The 24,492-nt window shown below is 38.5% G+C and overlaps 1 protein-coding gene across 1 annotated transcript in view; it reads left to right on the top strand.

Moving 5' to 3' along the window:
- Positions 1–24,492, top strand: part of unc5db (unc-5 netrin receptor Db) — a 175,945-nt gene that overhangs the window by 69,836 nt on the left and 81,617 nt on the right. Inside the window, exons 5-6 of the mRNA XM_062417029.1 lie at positions 8,440–8,583; positions 10,541–10,644. Of these exons, the coding sequence (XP_062273013.1) occupies positions 8,440–8,583; positions 10,541–10,644 (248 nt within the window). The remainder of the gene's footprint in view (positions 1–8,439; positions 8,584–10,540; positions 10,645–24,492) is intronic.

Below are 24,492 nucleotides of genomic sequence, written 5' to 3'. Positions count from 1 at the left end.
GCTCTGATCGATGGTTTGTATCTGTCGAACACACCAACTCACCGGCTACTGTCATAATATATGTGCAGTTGGCTGGAAAGTGGTCAGCAATTTCACACCCTGCTTCGAAGGCATGCAAGCCAAAAGCTGAAGGTTAAATCAAACCTCCACATCAAACCCCACCTATCCCTTGCCAACCAATAAAAAGGGACCCAAGTCATGATAATAGAACTAAAGGCACCTACACATAGGCTACTGAATAGTGTAGGGTGCTTACATTTAGTACGTTTTATTTCTGTTGGACACGAGGAGTCTCACTAAACAATCACAGTATCATCAGTACAATATTATTAAGAGACAATGACTAGGATTCAAGTTAATTCATGCTTTTGAGGGTCCACTTGTATTTCATGCATGGTGCACACTGCTAAACACAATATACAGTAGCTATGCTGCATAAGAGCAACTGGACACATGCGTCAGTACATTATACAAACAGCATTGAGAATCTCCAGTTGTGGTATTTTACCTCAACTGTAATAAGCCAGGCGACCAAGTTTGACCATTGGTTTGTGGACTCATGTTTTGAAGCCTCGAGTTTGACATATTGACTGTTGCCATCTTTACATTTTTGGAGCCGGATGTGATCCTAATTTTAGCTGCTATCTTTGTTACCATAGTGCATTTAAAGTCTATGGTTAAATGTGATAATGCAAATACCAATTTTCACTAAGGAAAAACAGCCTGAAAACCATGAAAACACAATATACTTACCAGAAAAACTGAACATCCAACTCCTTAGAGGATCCTTTAGTACAACCAGATGCTGAACAAGTCTTTTTTAGGTTACCGAACTTTAAAAATTAACTTTCATGAACTGAAAACATATTGAAATAGTGGCAGCTATGCCTATACAGTACATGGTTACATTGCCTAATCAAAGTTGTAGCTGTGGTAGCGACTTGTTAATCACAATTTAGCCACGCCCTAAAGCATACCTGCTGTATCATCACATTTAAATTAAATGGAACAACAATTTACTAAATATAAACATCATGCTGTACTGAAGACCACCTTATACCAGTGATTGAGACCATAAACTCATTAGGAAACTGTTTACTGAGGTAATACATTAAGTGAGAAGTACTGTAGGGTCATTTTCTCATAGACTTCTATACAATCTGACTTATTTTTGGAGCCAGTGGAGACGACCCCTGCTGGCCATTAGAGAGAAGGAAATGTAGGCATTGGATTCACTTTTCAGAGCGGGAACTAGCTGCTTGTATACTATTCAGAATTTTCCTAAAAAACAACATATAGATTATTACAAAAGTAATCTCAATTATTTACTAGAAGTGGTGTCTATGTCTACTTTTATTATTTCTTTTTGTTGTGTACAGGACACTACTGGGCATCAACGTCTAGGCAGTGGGTATGTAGCCCCCAGCCAATAACAGTGCACAGAGTGTGAGGTCACCTTGTGGGACTGATGTTGATGATTCGGTGTGATGCACCAAGAACACTCAACAGTGTAGTAAATATCATGGGACATAATAGGTACTGGATGTGCCTGTAACTATACATTTGTAATATCAATCATATCAATATTACTTATAAACATCAGCCAGCAGTTCACTAACATTTTTCACCTCGCTGGTTTACTTCACTGCCTGTGGAGATCTTATGATTCTGGTTCCCACGGGAACAAATTGAAACCCTAAGAAACTCCCGCATGTAAACGAGTATATTAGAGGAATATTCATTTTCATTTACCATGTAAACAGCTTATTAGGAATATTGTCTTTGTTGGAATAAGGGAAAAAAATACTATTTTGTGCAGAGTCACTGTTGGTGATTGTGTCACATTCATTTCAATATTTAGATTTTTGGGTTCTATGTGCTGAATTTTAAGTTACTTGCCATTTGAACTGTTAGAAAATATGTATTTTTTAGCCAAAAAGTATATATCAGGGATCTGTGCCACAAAGCTATTTCCATGTTATCCAGCTGGCTGGATGGATTTGCTCACACACACTCTTCAAACCTGTGCCACTTATGAATTCAACATTATTGCTTTTCATGAATGGTGGCAGGTGGTTGTTTTCTATTGATGCGTTTTGTCATGAAATGTTGCCCGAAATATTGTTTCTCAGTACCAGTGTTATGCATGTAAAAACCTGTGGGTAAACAAAGCCACGAAGATAACTGTCTACCAACATAATCTAACTGTGACTCACAAGCCTCAGGTCCTGATAATTCTTCATAGTAGTAGAAATGAGAAGAAGAAGAAGAAGAGAAGATGAATGTAGTTTATTGAAGAATCCATAGAGACACTTTGACTACAGTTGTCCTTTCCACTTAACTAATTGATTTGATAACATTAAAGAAATTAATTTAACAGAAATTGCACTTGCATGCAAGCATAAAGAGATCCTTGAGTTGAAATAAACAATGAGCATTTAAAGTCTATGGTTAAATGTGATAATGCAAATACCAATTTTCACTAAGTAAAAACAGCCTGAAAACCATAAAAACACAATATACTTACCAGAAAAACTGAACATCCAACTCCTTAGAGGATCCTTTAGTACAACCAGATGCTGAACAAGTCTTTTTTAGGTTACCGAACTTTAAAAATTCACTTTCATGAACTGAAAACATATTGAAATAGTGGCAGCTATGCCTATACAGTACATGGTTACATTGCCTAATCAAAGTTGTAGCTGTGGTAGCGACTTTTTAATCACAATGTAGCCACGCTCTAAAGCATACCTGCTGTATCATCACATTTAAATTAAATGGAACAACAATTTACTAAATATAAACATCATGCTGTACTGAAGACCACCTTATACCAGTGATTGAGACCATAAACTCATTAGGAAACTGTTTACTGAGGTAATAAATTAAGTGAGAAGTACTGTAGGGTCATTTTCTCATAGACTTCTATACAATCTGACTTATTTTTGGAGCCAGTGGAGACGACCCCTGCTGGCCATTAGAGAGAAGGAAATGTAGGCATTGGCTTCACTTTTCAGAGCGGGAACTAGCTGCTTGTATACTATTCAGAATTTTCCTAAAAAATAACATATAGATTCATACAAAAGTAATCTCAATTATTTACCAGAAGTGGTGTCTATGTCTACTTTTATTATTTCTTTTTGTTGTGTACAGGACACTTCTGGGCATCAACGTCTGGGCAGTGGGTATGTAGCCCCCAGCCAATAACAGTGCACAGAGTGTGAGGTCACCTTGTGGGACTGATGTTGATGATTCGGTGTGATGCACCAAGAACACTCAACAGTGTAGTAAATATCATGGGACATAATAGGTACTGGATGTGCCTGTAACTATACAATTGTAATATCAATCATATCAATACTACTTATAAACATCAGCCAGCAGTTCACTAACATTTTTCACCTCGCTGGTTTACTTCACTGCCTGTGGAGATCTTATGATTCTGGTTCCCACGGGAACAAATTGAATCCCTAAGAAACTCCCGCATGTATACGAGTATATTAGAGGAATATTCATTTTCATTTACCATGTAAACAGCTTATTAGGAATATTGTCTTTGTTGGAATAAGGGGAAAAAACAATATTTTGTGCAGAGTCACTGTTGGTGATTGTGTCACATTCATTTCAGTATTTAGATTTTTGGGTTCTATTTGCTGAATTTTAAGTTACTTGCCATTTGAACTGTTAGAAAATATGTATTTTTAGCCAAAAAGTATATATCAGGGATCTGTGCCACAAAGCTATTTCCATGTTATCCAGCTGGCTGGATGGATTTGCTCACACACACTCTTCAAACCTGTGCCACTTATGAATTCAACATTATTGCTTTTCATGAATGGTGGCAGGTGGTTGTTTTCTATTGATGCGTTTTGTCATGAATTGTTGCCCGAAATATTGTTTCTCAGTACCAGTGTTATGCATGTAAAAAAAACCTGTGGGTAAACAAAGCCACGAAGATAACTGTCTACCAACATAATCTAACTGTGACTCACAAGCCTCAGGTCCTGCTAATTCTTCATAGTAGTAGAAATGAGAAGATGAATGTAGTTTATTGAAGAATCCATAGAGACACTTTGACTACAGTTGTCCTTTCCACTTTACTAATTGATTTGAAAACATTAAAGAAATTCATTTAACAGAAATTGCACTTGCATGCAAGCATAAAGAGATCCTTGACTTGAAATAAACAATGAGTGGTTATTATCAAAGATGGCTTTGAATTAGTCATCAAATCAATTTCTGTACTATTAGCTTATTAATATCTTCAAATAGGCTATGTTAACTGGGGCCGGCTAGGCAGGCTAGCAGCTTTATATTGGTTTATATGGAGCAACGTTGTCATGCAGACACCTACATCAGGTCATGTAGGAGAATGTTTTTTAGAAGGGCTTGGGAAAATAGCTAGCTAGTTTGATGCTAAAAACAACATTTTAATTTTGATATAACACCTCAAAAAATAAATACAAATTGAACATTGTGAATTGGTGTTATGTTACAAACTACTTTAAGTGCCCTCCAGGGGTGGAGCTAGGTGAAGGCTTCTAGGACCCTGAAGACATTTCAGTTGAGGCACTGTTACTTAGTAAACTGTAATTAAACATTCATATAATGTGCTTTGTTTTCCTTTTGATTTAGTGCCTTGTTATTTTGTCTTTATTTATATTTGCTTTATTTTTGGGAAATTGTTAATAACAACTGAAATAAATCCCACTACTACAACTACTACTACTGATGTTTACATTAATCATACAATGTTTGTTTTCAAAATGTATTTCACTTCAACTTCCAAATCCATATTTACAATACAAGGCCAGCCAATAATATCCAACTTTTTCTAACTTTTCATTGAGAAACATTGAAAAGAAAAGAAATTGACCGCACTCTTCATTCTGGAACAATTAAGTAATGCAACATCATAACCGCTCTCACTGTTTTTGTTTAGCTTTTGTATGTATGTGTCTGTATTTCTTTATGTTGTATGTGTCATCATAGGAGGACCACCTGACAAACCCTTCTATCTTCTATTGTTTTCTTTTCTTAACCTCCAAAAAATTCTGCATGCATTTCTTTTCTTATCTTATGTATGTTTTTCTTTTATGTGGAAATATCTTATCTGGAAATAAACATAAACATAATGCACCAAAATGAAACTCTGTGCATGTGAACCATCCATAACCAAACTGGTCCTGGCTCTGGGTTCCCTCCAGTACAATTCATGCATTGCAGTCAAACTGCATTACCAACATTGTGAGTTGAGTACTAAAAATTCCCTCCCCCTGGAGAGGATTAATGTGATGCAGTATATGTTTATTCTTTTTTGGTAATTACAGTTTTGACCCAATAAGTACACAAGTCAAAGCAAACACCAGGGAGGCTAATATATGGAGTGACTCTGCTATAAGCCTGGAAACGACAAGAGTAAAAGAGGTTCAAATGGTTAATGTAAGCCTTTATTTTGTGACTTACTGTAATTACATTTCAACGGATATTTAAATCAAACATCACCCTTTAAAATGAGGTCATAGCAAAGTCTAATCCCGACCTCCTATTTCTTTGTGTTTCACAGCCGGTGGAGCAGTATTTTGGGTTTGCCAGTACATTGGGCAGATATTGCCATTTTCTGAAAAGTCTAATATTGATCTATGACACACCATTCCACTCCCATTTTACTTTTATTGGAAGGTTAAGAGGCAGAGAACCTGAGGAAATATATGAAATATGTGGCGAGATGGCTGCGTCCAAAAGTTTTCTGCTGAATTGAAACCAAGTTAAAAACCCTTTAACACAGAAACCAACCTAATGCAGCGCTTTAATGAAGTGCTTGTCATGCACATTCGCGTCCAAGTTAATAAGCTAGACTATAGCAAAGCCTCAGCAGCAGTAGTGACACTCTCTATTCCTCTCTGGCTCTCAGAATTAACAAACTCTGCTTCTTATTTCAGCCATTTTGCCAGTCTCTCTCTCTCTGAATGATTCAGCCGTTTTTAGATAGATTTATCAAGTGACGCAGGAAACTGTTGAGGAGCCGAGGAGAGGTTCGGGGAGGAGAACAGATCAAGTGGTTTACTCTAATGAGCCCTGTCAACGGAATTCTGCCTATAAACAAATAGGGTTGACAGATGACACAGTGGCAACGCTCATCTCCGTCTCTCAGGCGAACCACCTGTCGACGCCGCTCTGGGCTCCAGGAAATGTGTCGTGAAAGCTTACCTCCACCCTTTCTCTCTCTCTCTCTCTTACCGTCAGTCTGTCTGTCTGTCGTTGTTCTCGCTCTCTTTTTTTTTTTTTTTTTACCCCTCCTTCTAAAAACTCACACTTTTTAGGGGATCATGGAAAGTCATTAGTCATTATTTTCTCTGCTGTCTCTCTTCTCACACGCGTACTGTCACTTGCCAACACTCCGCCGCTTCTTGAGAAATTATGAATTATGTTTGTGTCTCGCTCTCTACAGGGGCTGCGATGAGGAAGCACCAGCCATAGAGATGCTGTTTTGTTTATTCCTCTTTATGAACATAAAGGGGGGCCTGCCAATCATGATTTAGACTAGTGCAGTGCACCATATTGTGACAAACGGCCTAATTTGTATCTGTATTTATTTCATCCTTATTTAATCTTAATCAGACACAACTTCTCAACACAGTACAGTTCGACAAAAAGGAAGAGTCTCACTTTCCTATTGTGGATACCGGCCACCACTAAATGTTCTCCGTTTCTTAATGTTACGGCGGATGCCAGCCTGGATTCATCGTGCGCTTCTATTCACTCGGGTTTAATTGGTATTCATTCAGAGGTCCGCTAGGCACTTCGCAAGCTGTGCAGCCGCAGTATGAGGCTGTTTGACTTTAGTAAGAGCGAGTCAGATTAAAGTGTTATTTATCAGAGTGGATACACAAGAAGCCAGAAGAGTCAGGGGTGTTGGTGTGTTGGGGGGGGGGGGATGGTATATATATATATATATTGGTCTTTTCCAGTCCTGAGCACATTGCACATCTCTCGCCTTTAATCCAGCTGTGGGTATAAGACCTGCAGGCTGCGAAGGCTGTGAGAAAACACATGTGACAGACTCTAAGCCGATGACTCAGATTAAAAAATGGGTGCTGTATACCGATCTGAAGCTATATGACAGGGTGACGAACATTTTCAACTAGGGGGGCTTGCAGCGTGTTGCCTAAGAGGATTTTTTTTTTATAAATCGAGAGCGCTTTTTAAAAAAATGATTCCGCTCTCCTTTAATGCATGCAATAATGAGAGCGTTGTGCAACATGTTGCCTTTTTGTGTTTGATAATGCGGTGTATTGTCTCGGTGTCGCTTCCACAGCAGGCCTACATATGCCGTTTGAAGCGGTTAAGCGCAGTCCAAATTATTAATGCTAATTCTGCCACAGCTGATTTAGCTTCCCTCTTGTTAGCAGCATTGAGCGCTTGAGATATACAGTAGAGGCCCCCTGAGGGAGTGTGATTCTGCCAATTTCCTTAGTGATGCTCCCAATGCTGAGCGGAGAGGTAGAGAATGCACTGATTCAGGGAAGTGTGTCAACTCCTTCTTAAGAAACATATGCATAACCAGGCTATGTTTTTGTTGTTACTGTCTTAAACAATGTGATGTGCTCGCCTTGATCCCACAAAAGACTTTTTCTCAGGAATAGAAAAATAACTGATCTTGCATCATCATTAATATACATTAGACTGAGGGGTTTTCAAAGTCTGACAATGCGGGACCCACTTTAGACAGTTTCAGGACAACTACCTAATATCCTGATAAACACAGCTGGTAGACTCGATCATCTTTCCCAATCTTAACTTGACAGTTCAAAAAGAACTAAAGAAAAGCATTGCCAACTTTACATAACTGCTGTGGTTTTTAATCTTTTGTTGCAAGGTTATAGTGTTTTCATAATGCAAAGGCCTTCCCTGAAACGCTGATTATTTAATAAACTGCCCTTTTTTATTATCTTACCAACCTGAACTTGACCACAAACAGTCCGAACTCAACCGGAATCCTGTTACACTAACAGGCAGCAGAACTTTTCCTGTAAGGCTTGAAACATATTCTCTCTCTACATATTGTGGCTATTTCGGTCCTGATAATCTCCACCCAGTTATCAGGCAAAACCTTGGTGCCTTATCCACGTCCTCTCGGTCGTGTCTTCGTAATCTTAGTGAGATATTTGACCAACCCGTGAGTTTTGATACTCATGTTAGGGCACTGACTGACTCTTTTATCTAAGAAAACGGATACCTGGATACTGTGGACTCATTTAAAAAGGACCTAAAAACCCCTATGTTTAGACAGGCATTTAGGTAGTTTGAGGTATTTCATGTTTTAACTCTCTCGATTTTATTTGATTGTACTTTAGCACTTTGTGACTGTCTGTGAAAGGAGCTACATCAATAAACTTTTCCTGCTTGCTAACTATCTTATCTTTTCTGTCAAACCAGGGCTGAAGGTGCGCGAGGTGATGATCAACGTGTCCCGTCAGCAGGTGGAGGATTTCCACGGCCCAGAGGACTTCTGGTGCCTCTGCGTGGCCTGGAGCCACTTGGGCACCTCCAAGAGTCGGAAGGCTACGGTCCGCATTGCATGTGAGTAAGAAAACACCTCTGCCATCACTAATTTTGGCTTTTGTCCTTCATCAGATTCATCAAACGGCACATTTTATGCTCTTCAAATCTTATTTAAATGTTTTTTCTTGAGTTTTGATCCCATAAAACCACTAGTGGCCATGTTTGGTAATACTGTATATAGGCAAGGACAATGTGAAAGCTCATTGCCGAAGTGTTTCCAAATTCAACTGGATTAGATTATTTTATCTTTAGCCTTCATATGTTTTTAACAACTAGCTAACAGGCTAATCAAATCTACCAATGTGGTGCAGGTAAGATGAGTCTTATATGTATTAAATTGTGCAAATGGAATATGTTTAAACCAAGACAGATTTGCTTGCTTTGTCCATTGAGGTCAGTTCATTCAGCCTATTGGGAATGTTTGATTCTTTCTTTACATTGACAAAGCAGCTTAACTGAGATCTCGGTCCACTTCCACACAAACTGACAAACTGGGCCAGGATTAAGTGACAGCGATTCATGAGTCTTGACTGAATTAACAAGCTATAAAATCGGTCTGATTGCCGCTTACATCCAACTTTGTGAGCACCAGAGCAGATGAAAAAAGATTAAAGATGAAGCCTTCAAGTGCAGCGAAGTACATCATGCCTGGCTGTCAGTCACCGCAGAAAACTTTTGATTTTCCCCCCCTGGAGGTCCGTGTGGTATTGTGATGATGCGGAACGACAAGTCAACAAAGCTGTCTGACGAATTATTTACAATGTCTGTCTAGATGATTTAACCCTTAACAAACGAAGAGGCAACTGGAGCTTTTTTATTATGTTTTTGGTCAGGATACTGTGAGAACAGCCTTTGCTTTTATCTTAGCAGACGCTGAATCAGATGAATCAATGGTGAAATAATCAATTCTCAGATACTATTCGATTTGCTGTTCAAGAACTAAGGACCAGTATGGCTGCCAAAGGGTGTAAAAGGTTATCTGAAAGCCAGAAGGAGACAGAGAATGTGGGACCCACTTTAGACAGTTCAAGACAACTGCCTGATATTATTATGACAAACACAGCTGGTAAGCTTCATCATCTTTCCCATCTAAACTTGATAGTTCAAGCAGAACTAAGGTATAAAAAGCATTGCTACTTTACATAACCAATGTGTTTTTTATCTGTTGTGACAAGGTTGTAGCTTTATCACAATGGAAAGGCCTTCCCTGACACATGGATGGTTTAATAAACTGCCCTTTGGAGAATTAAGTCTCTGTTATGATCACTTCTCAGCCACTATTAGATTTCTTGTCCTAAGAGCTAAGGACCAATATTGCTGCCAAAGGGTGTAAAAGGTTAACTGAAAGCCAGAAGAAGACAGAGAATATGGGACCCACTTTAGACAGTCCAAGACAACAGCCTGGTATTATCCTAATGATGGCTGGTAAACTTGGTATAAAAAGGGTGTAAAAGGTTATCTGAAAACCAGAAGAAGTATTTTTCAAAACGAAGGTACAAACCAGCAAACAGTCTTTGATTAAAGCGTCTTTAGCAAAGTCTTTGAAGAAAGTAAAAATATGCCTGTGCAGACGGTGATGTGATATCTGAATCATCGGGTTTGCACTTACTTTGCACTTACCTACCTGCCAGCTGAACTGCGGTATTGACTGTTTTCTTCCTGTATTCAGATCCCTTAGATCCTCTGGTACATGAAACCCTTTCGGCGCTCTAAGGTATCAAAAAGGTATCTGAAAATGAACAGAGCAGGATCTGTCACTAGTGTACTCACATTGAATGCCCAGGTTGTATCCAGAGTATCCTCCAAACCACCTTGTCAACAGATTACCAAGCACAGGATCGTAGGATCCTCTCTATCCCACACAGGTTATAGCGGGTTTTGAAGGTTGTGCCGTGCAGAGGCAGGAAAGGAAGATTGAGGCCAGACTGACCGTAACACTTGACACCTGACAGCTGCCTCTTATCTCCCCACACAGACCTGAGGAAAAACTTTGAGCAGGACCCCCAGGGGAAGGAGGTGCCAATCAATGGGATGATCGTTCTGCACTGTCGCCCTCCGGAGGGAGTGCCCGTAGCGGAGGTAAGACCGGCGCTTCCTCGTTCTTCCTCTCGCGAAAGACGAGAAGCTTATACTCCCACCGAGCAGAGAAGATCTACGAGAGGAACACTCTCTCGGTCGATTCCTGCTCCCGCTCTGCTTTCTCTGACCTTTAAGAGATTGATATAGTTGTGTTAGACACTGTAGCAGGAAAAGTACACATAAACATTTAGAGGAGAAAAGTGCTGGTTCCACTTGAGACAAAGAGGTTTCATTTCATTGCGTGCAATGACACATCGTGTAAAATATCAGATGAAAGGAAAAAAAGAAAGACATTGAACAGTCAGAGATTTTCAATTTCACTTTACATCACCATTAGCCTCTCGAGTCTCGTGAGTTCACACTGTTAGAAACATCTGAAAAGTGGGTCAGACCACAAAGTGAAAGGTCCAATTAGTGTTTTGAAGTTGAAGTGTTTTAATGTTGCTCTTTATTTACTGGATTCTGTGGTTTGGTCCATCAGTATGTCGGTTGAAGACATGAAAATCATGAAAGAGAGTCTCATCACTGTGTCTGTTGGTTAGAGCATCAACACACACACACACACACACACACACCAGTGAACGTGGATTACATCACACCATCAAAGATACCACACTTGGGTTTTTTTCTTCCTTTTATAGTCTGAAGTCACTTCTTGCTTTACTGTTGAGTTCATTAACACATGCGCCAGTATCCCAGTTTTAATAACCATCTGCTTGTATACATGCCACTAATATCATCCAGGTTTCTGATCGTCTGCAGCGATCAAAGGTTTGTCTTTGATGAGTTACCTCGTCAGTGGAGGATGAACAGAGATTTAGTTTTTTTGACTGCAGGGACTCTGCTGCATTTACTGCTCTGCTGGACATAACTTAAAATAAAAATTGAATGTCTTCTGTAAGGGCTTTAAGTTGCTGGATTTGCCTTGAAATAGACATTCCTGTGTGGTTATTTTATCCATAATCAGTTTTCTTAATTGATATATTAATAATATTATATTTTTACTATATAAAATCACCTAAAATCGTGGTAGAGGAAGGTATCCCTATAACCCACCCCTCAGACACTGCATTGCCAAGGTCAAACTTTCACCTTCATTTCAGCATGTAAACACCTGCATCATGTTCTGTGTTTTAATAGTGAACTATTCCATAAATCCAGTTGCGGATGCACCCAAACACATAATAAGACACATCAGGGACGTGCACAGACATCTTGAGGGGCTGCTCTACTCTAACCCTTAATGTAACGGTTGTATCTGAGGAGCGATGTAGACTGCTGCATATGTGTTAGCCAACATGTGATAGCATAACATAAGGTAATATTGTGCAATGTGATGCAACCATGACAAGCTGTGTATTATTCAGAAGCATATGTGGGGATTTTTATTCACAGGGCATCTCCTTGGTTACACCATTTGTTATTTTCTATAAAAGACTCACCCTGTGTCCTTTTGAAGGCTACAGCGTCACATGACCAGGGGCATAAGGCACTGCTTTGCATCCAGGCGGGGAGTTCTGGTCCTCTGAAATGATGCGAACGCGGCAGTAACTTAAAACTGCATTCTATCAAAAGGCCACCAGGGGGCGACCGTTTTGGTGTCAAAAGGACTTCCGTCTCTATACAAGTCAATGGAGAATTCACCAACTTCTCACTTGATTTCTAACCTCAGTAAACGTTTTCAAAATGTGTTTATGGTCTCAATCGCTAGTTTAAAGCCTTCTTCAATGCAGTATGATGTTCATTTGTGGAATTTTGGCCTCCCTGATTTTATATGTGACGATAAAGCAGGGTATGCATTAGGGCGTGGCTACGTCGTGATTGACAGGTTGATTGGTTCACAGGTTCAGGAGGGCGCCTCATGCTCCTCCTGATGCCCATATAAGTAGAATCCGTGGGTTTTTTTTGCCCGGCATGCACTGGAAATTTTCAAGATGGCGCTGCTCAGATCCGAAACTATTTGCTTCCAAGCAGCAGTCCACAAACCAATGGGTGACGTCACAGATTACGTCAGTTACGTCCATTTTATACTGTATACAGTCTATGTTTGCATCACGTTATAATTAAAGTTTAGATGACACAGCAATCGTAGGATACTTGTATTTATACAACCACAACAGCAAAAATAAAACATTAAATTATTTATTTATTTAACTCCAAAGGGTCAACCAGCCAAAGAGGGAATGGGCTGTTGCTAAGGCAACTTAAGCCCAGCCTCATGCATGTCCTTGGGACACATTGAGTGATGTAAGCATGACAAAGTATCTTGTTATCTCTGTTCTCTACATAGTATATTTGGGTGTCTCAAAATTAGGATAAGGGCTTATCCAGGTATCTGAAACCAGAATATTGCCTCATAAAGACTGACTTTGTGATCTACATGACCCCTCTCTCAACCAGAGGTGTCTCAATCAGAGTTGAAAATGAATGTTCTCTCATTCTTTGTTTTCTTGTTCACTGTAAAATATACAGCGCACAATATCGTAAGCATGCTAGATCTAGACGCACTATCATATCTAAGCGAATCCAAATCTACATCGTGCAGTCTTGCAACAAAGTGTAATAAATTCGATGAATCATTTTACAGACTATTTGAAATGAGAGAGAAAGAAAGAAAGAGATAGAGAGAGAGAGAGAGAGAGAGAGGGAGTGAGAAGAACTAGAAAGCACACACTCATGTGAGCAAATGAGACAGAGATATGCATATGGATCGAGGGGGAGACATGAAACTGAAGCTTACATTTGATTTGGTAATTATTCAGTGTAATTGTGTGGTTTATCACTGAAGCGTATGAAATAGCACCGCAGACTGGAGTCTCTGCTAATGGTGGCACCTAGAGATTAACCTGTGACAGCTGTTTCATAAGAATGGCTCTGGAGCAGCTGGATGATGTGTACATTGTTTTTTTGTTCAAATAAACCCGGGTGTACCCAAATATGAATACATTATTTGGATATTCAGAGATAATGAGTATTGATGAGTAAAATCTCATTTTTTGCAGTTATATTGTAGAAACTGACCAGCTGAAATAGGGACCGTCTCAAGCGCGTGCAAATAGTCCAAAGGAGGTCAGATTTTTGTCATTTATCAAATAGACTTTTCAAACAAGATAAATGTATTTTTATCCTCCCACTGCAGCCACAATCTCTTTAAAAGTACAACAGAGCTTCATGCTATTATGACCCCGTTTTTTTTTTTTGTCAATATCTTTCAAATTTTCTTAATCTTTCTTTCTTAGTTTCATAGACACTTTAGACCAGCTTTGGATTCATTGAGGCTTCCTTTCATTATTTTATATGACTTCTAATTTCTGAAATGTGACCCAGTGCAATTCAACCTTCCTTGTTTTATTTCCACCTTTAATTTCCACTGGGACTGACAGCAGTTGCACAGCACTTATTTATTCAGTTTGGGCTTAGGTTTTTTTAATGTGTTTTGAAGATTGGGTTTACATATGTTTTATTATTAGATGAGTTCAGGTACATAGCATATGTTTTTTTTGCTGGCAGCTAGTAAATAAACATACTTTTTTTTTTTTTTTTTTTTTACATACACTCACTTGCCTCTTTATCAGGTACACTTCTGCAATCTAATTCAATGCAAAACAACAGCTCTGCTATTAATTCTACATTCATGAAGTTTATACATTTTCAGTTTTTGTTTAAGAATGTAATAATTCTACCTTGTGTTTATTATTGAGGTCATAGTGGGTGACGGTGGTGTGTTAGGGTGCATTATATGACTGATGTTCCTAATATTTTGTCAACTCCATTATCATACGTAAGGGGGGGCAAAATATTAGGAACACCAGTCAATATAATGCACCCCACTTAGTACAACCTCAGTAATAAACATATAGTACAATTATCACCTTTTTGACAATTTTAACAAAAACTGAAAATGTATCCCTGACTTCAAAAAATAGAATTGATGACAGAGCTGTTGTATTGGATTGGATTTATATGGATATATGGATTTATATATTTATAAGGAATATAAATGGCAGTGGTAAAATATTAAATGCAGGAAATGAAGTAGATTACACAATTAATAAACAGATACAGATACAGATACTAACCTTGCATTACAACCCTGAAACATACAGTAGGGATAGCTTGGATATTAAAAACACGCAACATATTCACATGTATAAAGATCTATGTGGAATTTCTACGGATGTAATATTGCTCTTAGATTGATTATTTAACCTTGTTTATCCGCTAAAGAGCAGTTTAATTCTGAGCTGTTGTTCTGTTTGCTTTTAGCATTTCCTGTGGCGACTTAAACAATGGCTCCCAGTGAGACTTAGAACAGATGTTTTCTCACATCTGATCAACCTGCAAGACTGGCTTGTGGGACACATCTAACATTTAAATGTCTCTGTCAAAAAATGTCACAGCGCACCTCTCGCCAGGGTTCAGACGGTCTCATTCCATATCTGTCCCGGTGATAATCAACATGAACAATGGATGTGTAATTGATGTGTGCAGGGGAACAGATTTAGCTGGAGGTCAACCCGCGGCCCCCGCGCTGTATAAATGATTGAACGTTGAAATGGAGGACTGATGTCATTCCAGCGCCAAAGAATCCTCAGCGGGGATAAAAATAGTTGAATCTTAGCAGTACAGACCGAATCACAACCTCCCATCTAGTCCTTTGTCAACACAAATGAGCCCAGCCACAAGAGATGGGAGTGAATAATGTAGAGAGCGCAGGGCAAGATATCTTCGGCCCCAGTCGATTTCAGCACACCTCGCCCATAAAATATTGAGATGGCATCATCGAGTGTGGTAGTGTGAGGTTTCAGAGTGCTGCTGCAGGATGGATGTTTGTACTGTAGCCAAACACAGAGCAGGTCCAATACTAGTGGAGCCTGCGGTTTAGAGAGCGACGTAAACACAGTGCTTCCGAAGGTTCGTGTTTTAGAAAAATCGCCTTCGTCAGCGAGGATGCCGAGGAGAGCTAACGAGTCTCCGGCCACTCAGAGTGAAATCATTTCGTATCGTGTGGTAACGACAGTTTATTTAAGCAAGTCTCACACTTAGCAGGAATCTCTCCTCCACTCTGAGCATCTTTGTTTGCAGGAGGGGAAGTGCTGCGTTACATATATTTCAATACTTCTCTATTCTTATAGCCATTTTGTTAGAGTCAGTCATGATATAAACTGAGTATGAAATGATCAGCACTTGCCTTTCTGTAGTTGACACTGGGGTTAGATGAAGTCTTTCTATTGTTCCTACAATATACAATTATAATGACGAGTGTAAAAATAGAAACTTGAGATTGCCGTGTTAAATGCCAACATACAGTAGGAATGAATATTTCTATAGTATACATAGGAGATGATGAAGCAACACCAATTTAATTCATTCTATGAAGTCAGAAGAACTGACCACAGGAACAACTGTTCCCTTTTTGTTCATTATAATAATAAGAATAATGGGTTAGGCTTAGGGTTATATTATAAAAAGCATTATAATAATTCATTTTATTTTTAACGCACTTTACATTTGAAGTAAATCAAATGAAGTGCTACAAAGTAAAAGCGTCAATATAAAAGGCAGAAAAAAAGAAAAAATATAATATAAAAATATAAAAGTCAAAAAAGCAGCAGCTACAAATGTGTACATATTAAACGTTAAACCACAGTAATCTACCAACAAAGTCATTCATGTTTATGGGAAAACCTTTATTAAGAAGCTTTTATTAATACTTCTATCATCAAGACACGGTCAACAGGAAGACAACAGGAGGGTTTCATTAGGCAAATGATACACACATGCAACATATTTACATGACAGTAGAATTGTAAAATCACTGTAAAATCCAACATTCAAAGGGATAAAAGTACAACTCACTCAGAGACACCTGAACTGGACTGACAGGTTTGTACTATAGGAGAATTGTGTTTTTAGATCTCTTAAAAAAAAAGACAGGAAAATCTGCTTTAGCTATTCTTGTAAGTGGCCATACCTACTGCACACCTGTCAGCCACACACCTCTTTAGCTGTCTCCCTGCGGTATCTTTTAAGTCACAGGTCCCCCAAAAATCACTCCTGCACTAAATGTGACCGTTCTAGCGGATGTGAGAGCATGTGAAATTTGCCATTTTTTGAAGCACGAGACGGCATCTTTGGAGGCTGGATTGACAGAGGTTGTTATTCAGAGAGCTGGACTCAAAAACATGTTCAAGAAAAACACCAATGCTACACTTACCTCTGTGGTGTCCAGTGTTTATTAACTAGTAAAACAGATAACAATAGAAGAATGCTTTACTCTGACAGTCACAAACCCACACTTCCTCTCAGCATCATATACATATACACATATACACATAATCAAGTACAGTATAATCTATCTTAATCGTGTTATTTGAACACCACATTGTTTTGTAGGTGAAACTTCTTGTTAAAACGTACATTTATTTCATTTGCCTTTTATTGAATTCAAATGTTTGTACCTAGTCAAATTCATTTAAGTTTTGTTTACACTTTAATTCGACTAAATTCGGTCATGTTGTATGAACTAGTGCAATAATTATGTCTGTTATGGTCATGTGAGTTGTGTTGTTTCAGTTAGTGTTGTTTTCATCACTTTTAATTCACTTACCAAAGATCCACTAACATTAAAAAAAAAGACCAAACACACAAAACCATTTTATATTTGATTTAATATTTAGCTTTAATATAAAACATGCCAAGACTCCCGTTCATCTTAGCTTTCTCCCCTTTAACCAACTCATGCTAAACGTCCCTTTAGTTCAGTCTGGAACATTCTCGTCTAGGGCTACGTATCGGTACTTATTACCTTTAAGGGATCGACCGAAATAAATTGATACCAAATACCTGCGGTCATTCCTTATTGCACCCAGAGCTAGAAAATATGACTATTTGTACGGACTTGCTCACAGCCAAGAAGCGTTTTTTTAAAATTTATTGACATATGATTATCAGTTCAGCAGCCAAGATGCCACCTGCACGTTCTAAAGTGTGTCTACACTACACGCCTGTTATACCAGATAAAAGCAAGTGTACAAAATGTGTAATGGCTATGAAATGAAGTATTCAGCTGGTATCGGTATCACTTTAAGGATACTTGGATTGGTACTGGTATTGGAATTTTTAAAAGGCAACACTAGCTGAGCCCTGTTCATTTCAAGCAACACTCAATGCAACGTGGAGACATTATGCATATATGGGTTCCCAATCCGACCATTTTTTGTGTATTATTTTATCATTATTAAGGCAAAAGAACTCAATTTATGTCCATGGACATTATAATGAATAGGCTATAGGCTTAATATTAGTTTGCATCCAGCGTGCTGCGTGGACTTCATTACATCTGCTGCACCGCTGCTACCACAATTATGAAATGCTAAGTTTATTATCTGTGACTGTGACCTTCATAAAAGTAATATTTTACAAATCTGCATTATATAAACTAACCAAATTCGTTAAAGTCATTTGGCGACTTCTAAGTCATTAAACTAAGTCTTACTTTTACTGGCATAAAGAGATGAATCAGGACGTCTGCTTTTACTAGAGTCTTTTTTACACTAGTATCTAGTACTGCATACTACACAGGCATGACTCAGAAGAACAAGCTTGCACTTTTTAATCATAGTGCGTTGTGTTAATTGATCGGCTGTATGATGTTTAACTGGCGCACAGCACGCTAACACACCTGTGCATGTTTTATGAGAGTAAACTGTCTATATGTTTTTGCACAATGTGTTGGAGGCAACCGTGCTTGAGTACAGTACGGTTGGGATAATGTGAGTGCAGGCCAGCGGGGGACAGGGGAGGGGGGACATCCGTGCTTCAGCACGGTACGGAACAACTGGCCCTAGTGTGAGTGCGCCCTAAGATGCTCCCTGGATTAGCCAGCAGCATGCTAAGCTAAAACAGGGAGCGCAATGCAAAAAACCCTTAAAGCAGATTGGGCCTAAGGCAAGACGTGAATTCCAGATTGACATTTGAGTCGTGTTTGGGCCCTGAACCAGAAAGGTGGAGGCTGGGGTGATGGAGGCAAAGCTTTGCCAGCAGCAGTGTGAGCGACTGCACTCATGTAGCAAGGATCAGTGTAGGAGGGAGTCATATTTAAATGGACTGCCTTGTTGTGAGAATGGCTGTGATTGGTGTGTGACTGATAAGGTATGCTGATTAAATCAGTGGCTTTCAGCTGATTACATCTGGGACGTATTACTTCAGTGTCCTGCATGAACTAATATATTAGCACCAACCAACAAGCCTTAATTTACCCTCATACCACCTGAGAATGGAAACCAACAGTCCAAATAGCAGCGGCACTATTCTGATGGATGATTGATGCAAATTTCAAAGCAAAGAAACAAAGAGAAGGCTTAAATGAGTCGAGTGAATAACATACATTTAAAGCAGCTCCACCCACATCAATGCATCTAGGAGACAATGTTCACTCAGTTGAGAAGGATTATGAAACTGGAGACACTCTGACCACCTGTGGATAGAACAGCACAGCAGATCTTTACCATCATTATCTCTGTATGTCTTTTTCACACATCTGCACAACATACCAGTTACTAATTGGCATATTGTCATTTTTAACTTAATTACAAAGTAAAACAGTAAGGAACTTAAAAGCACCAATTAAACCAATCATGCATTTAAGAATGCTGCATTCACATTTAAATGCTTAGCAAGTGGCTTCAAGGAAACTAAGTATACAAATAATGGAAATGTGTGCACTCAACATTCAACATTCAACTTTTTTTTTAAATGTCTTCCAGGGTCTGTGCATGAATTCAGTTTTAAAATTCCAAGTGCAACATTTTAACTTCTTTAACACATATACAAAAATTCAATGAATAGATGTTTGAACCTACAAAATATGCTTGGCCCATAATGAAAACATGACTGAAACAATATGCATTTTAAACACTGAATTATTACACTTTACACAATGTGTATTGCAAAGACATAAAAAAAATAAATCAGAAGTAGAAAAAACTACTGTAATGTTGTTTGTACCATTTTTGCGATACTCTGATAATGTCAAAAAAAATCTTTATTAATACAAAAAAAACTCAATTTTAAGGAGGCTATAAGCGTTAATAATGTATTTGTATTATTTTACATTTGAAGAGAGGCATTCATTGTGCATTGCGAGTGTGACTGCTCCACTCACAGCAACAATTTTTGAATTGGAGTAGTTGAAAAGTGTGTTTTCAACTACTCCAGACACACTTTTTCTTGTAGTACAATCAGTGTGGAAGTGTTTGTTCAAAACTCACAGCTCTGGGTCTACTCTACCCCTTTGAACACCCCTTTTGAACATTTTTATGACTTCTAATTTTGAATTTTCAAAGTTAAACACACACATAAAACTGTATTCTAGCGATGTGGACAAATATCAGGCTTCTATCAGTCTTCTTGAAGTTTGTTCATTGCAGAATCTTGTTTTCTTTTTAGGAACTGTGCCTTAGTCACTATCTCTGCCCATCCAGTTTTAGAAGAATCTTCTGTACGACTTCAGAAACATTTGAGCTCTGGTGGGTAGCTTTGATTCAAATAGTATATCAGTCCAAATAATAGAGCACAGGCAATTGCAATGTTCCCCAAACCACCGAGGACCTCCATACCTTCAATCAGGACACCGATGTCCTCTGGGTCATCTCCAGGCTCTTTCTGTGTGACATACAATCCCATCACAGTTTGCTCCGTGGAAGTGTTGTTCTCAGTGTCTGTGTTCTGTGCAGTAAAATATGACAATAAATATATTTTCTGAGTCTAGACAAAAGAAGTACAAATTCCAGTGTGTATCCCAGTCAGCATTGAAAGCACAGAGACCAATTATCGCTATAAAAGAGCTTCAGAATTTAGCAGCTATGAGAAAATACGGATCAGTCAATCACATAAAGAACACTGTATAAATCTGGCCTGCCATTACCCAAGAACCATGTTAAAGCCCACCTGTAGTTTCCTAAAGAGCCAGCTAAGACTTTGGACAGCTGTATCTATAAAAAAAAACTAGCTATTAATATGACGATCCAACATTTTGTCAGATTTCAACACCCAAACACAGCTGCTAACACGTACAGTATACTACTGCTGCTGCTGCTGGTGATAGCTGCAGACTCATTAGCTCATCAAGGCACCGACGATATGATCAAAAGAGCTGTTTTTTGGAGAGAGATAAATACGTGGATACATTTTTGATTTCAGCTATTTAATGTGTTATCTCGTACATCCCTTAAACATGTTCAAATGTCAACAGTATGGTCCTGAATGTCTCATCTTGCCATTAATGAAGACTTATTTTATCTTAATGCTGTGTTCAGCTGGCTCAGCTCTATACAAATCATATTAAAATGGTTAATCATATTGTTTAAGACATTTAAAACTGATATCTTTAGCAAATTGTACGTCTCTAGTTTCAGACCTCACAGAAATTTGAGAACAAGTAGATGAAGAAAGACAAAGCTCAAGGTGTTTTAGTCGTGCAGGTTTTTTGCTGTTCGATATATCATATTTATATTTCTTTAATTTCAGCTGTGAACTTAATCAAGGAGGTAAATTTGTCCTTTCTCCGACTGCTCAACAAGCTACTTTGTCACACCTAGTTTATGTAACTCATCATATATTCATTCACAAGTTTCTCATGGTGTTTCTTCAGGTAGACATTCAGGATTTTAGGCAGCAGTTTGAAAAAAAGAACTTCACGGTCTTAAAAGCAAACTGCAAGTTTTGAGTTGTTGTGTTGTTGTGATCATAGTTATCGTATGGTAGACAATACTTTGGTCTGAAGAGCCCGAAAGGCAAGTACTCAACATCTATACAAGATCTCAACAGAATCACACGTGAAACCAGGCAACCATACAAACACAGGAGGTGTTTTTTTTTTTATTCTGACCAACAAGTTCACCACGTGAAGTTTTGCCTGCCGTATGTATAGAGAATTGTGCAATTGTCATGACAAAGCATTGGAGGTATTTTATAAGCATAGGTCCACCCATTTTAATACAAACCTTGGAGATGGCCACTGTGTGATGTCTGATTTGTCTTCCACCATTGCACTGAAAAATCTCTGCCATGTGGGGAGTGTACCAGTCGAGTCCAACAAAGAATGTAGATATGTGCATGGACTCCTTAGAAATCTGAAAAACATACAGAAAACCTGAGCACATACAGGCTTTGCTTCTTATGCTTCTGTTTCTGAGTGAACAGTGCTGGCCATATGCTATAAGTGCTGTCCTTGAACTTCTTGTCTTCTGTATGATACAGTCTTCTCCATTGTCTCTTTTCTTAATGTCTGAAAAAAAGCAGTGCTATTTTCTCCTTTTCCAGACTGTCAGTGGTTTGGATGCTGTAGACAGTAATTGGCTTTTGCCCTTCTTGGCTTTTTCACATTCAACCCTGCCAGACATTTGTCTTGGACCTTGATCTTTAGTGAATTTATCGTCACATCCAAACATCCCAGGCCTCTTAGTTCGGCCCCGATGTTGGCCATTTTATACTTAAGGCTAATCTTCCACCTGTAACAGCCATTGAAGGATCCCAGCTCCCTTAGTCAAGGATTCTCTTTCACAAGAGCTTCTGCAACATAATCCAGATCATTGTCAGTTGGGTAGAGTTTGAATTAAATCTTCTTTTTTTTTTAAAGTGAGTTGAGATGAGTTCCACTACAATACAGTCAGCATTGTCCTTTTCGGTTACAGTTTGGCCTCATTGCTGAAACAAGGGACTTTGAAGACCTAAGGATGAGGTGGGCTCTGTTTTATCTTTGCCAACCAATGAGATTATTAAGCAATCTGTTGGACCTTGGACAGCATCTTGATATTGTTGCAATCCAAAACTCTTTATTGGTTGGCACAGTTCCTCTATGGAGTCCAGTATCCCTGCTTCCTGGCATCATATTCACCAACGACGATCTTCACTTTTATGGGCTGGGCCATTTTGTAAAACCTAAACGGTAAAAACAAAAAAACACACACAATCATGAGCTAATGTGTTATGATAAGTTTGGGATATGTCATTTAAACAGTTGTTATGGGGAGCAATATGTTTAAAGAAACTGTGTTTTGCCTCAAATCTCATTGTCTACAAGAGGTCTACAGAGGCCAATCAGAACAGGGTAAAGCTCCAAATAAGGATTTTATGGAGAAGAGAGTTGTTTAGAAAAAACTCTCGGTATCTCTGCCGATGTTCACTGATTTTCCACTCAAGATATGAAATTGACTCATTAGAATGGACAAGGGCTACGACAAGCTCCACTATGTCCTTTAGATCCGTAAAATACATGTCATGTAGGTTTATCCTCGGGAGAAAGAAAATAGAGGCAGAGACCAATGTTCATGTCCACTGATGTTTTATTTACTCGATGGTATTGCGTGAAGATGATTCATTTTATCTCCCCATTTGTACTAAAAAATGTAAGAACAAACTGTTACGTTTTACTAAGTGAAATACTTTTTAGATCAAAAGAGAGAAACAATGAGAAAACTCCACATGTATTAAGCCCTCCAATAGATGATTTGCTACATCTGGAGGGTAGCCTGCAGTGGTATAAAAATGGGTATTATTCTTACTCAAAACACAATCCTGTTTAACTCTTAACTTAGCACGCAGCTACTGTTTTCCGTGCACGCTTCAAATGGGCTTCATGAACTTCCCACGTTCTACACTCAAAAACACTCAATCAGTGACTGAATTTCTGATTTATTAGCTGTGCCACAGATATCTACAGATGTATTCACCAGATAAACCTCCATCTACAAACCCGGCTAGCCTATAGGATCCTACGTTGTCAGCTATTATGCAACTCGTTCAACTGACCAAAATTACCAGATCTTTCAAAAGGGGATCCAGGGGATCTTTTTTCTTTTCCTTGGTGCCTGGCACAGTCCTTTGCACTAACCCCTAGGGCTTTTATATATATATATATATATATATATACACTTGCACTTTGCACTTTACTCTATTCAGAGCAACACTCTTGTGCAATATTCTCAAGCACTTTACTCAGCTGTTCTTTATTCAGCTGTATTAGTATAGTATTGTGTAGTATTGTATTTTATTTCTCCACTGGTCATTTATCACCTCCTCTGATATTGTTGTGTAGGAACAAATGTTGTTGATTACTGTTTGTTTATGTGAGGTTGGGCTTGTAGAAACTGAATTGCCCCTTGGGGATAAATAAAACGGAATCTGAATCTGAACACTTTTTCAAATCCAAATATACTCAGATCTTCTTTTTTAACAACCAAGTAAATGGATGAGAGGGCAGAATAAGACCAAATATACACTACAAAGCTTATGTTTTTTTGCATGAGGTCCCAAGTGGATTACAAACCTCAAAATCATCAATATAACATTTTTATGGAATTCCTCAACTCCTCAATAGCTAGAAAGCTATTTGTTTTATAATGTTCACCATCACAAAAAGACATGTAAACCAGCTTATCACCATACAAATCCCTTTTGACTCAGTAATTCCTGTAATAAAATGACCTCCCTTGGTCTACACATAAATATTCTCAGCAGGCTCCACAACCCAAAAAAGTAGCTTGTATAGTTTTCTTTTATAAGACGTAGAAAGAGGGCTGCAATTACCAAAAATGTTAGCCACAGGGTCAGAAACACACAGAATTGTCAAGTTTTTCAAGAACCTTCAATAGCCTGACCAATATGAAGGTTATGGCTTTTGAACATTTCTAAAAAACTGTACCCTCTGTGACAGGCACACCAGCTGAACTTAACAAAAAAATGCAACTCCTACTATAACTAATCTACTACTTTTGCCGGTATATGAAATATATGTTCCAATTTCAACAATACCACTGCTATTTTCAGCTCAATTAGTTCTGGCAG

The sequence above is a fragment of the Scomber scombrus genome, chromosome 4 (genome assembly GCF_963691925.1).
Source record: "Scomber scombrus chromosome 4, fScoSco1.1, whole genome shotgun sequence".
NCBI lineage: Eukaryota > Metazoa > Chordata > Actinopteri > Scombriformes > Scombridae > Scomber > Scomber scombrus.
The sequence above is the reverse complement of the archived record's forward strand: the minus strand, read 5'-3'. Positions and strand labels throughout refer to the sequence as shown.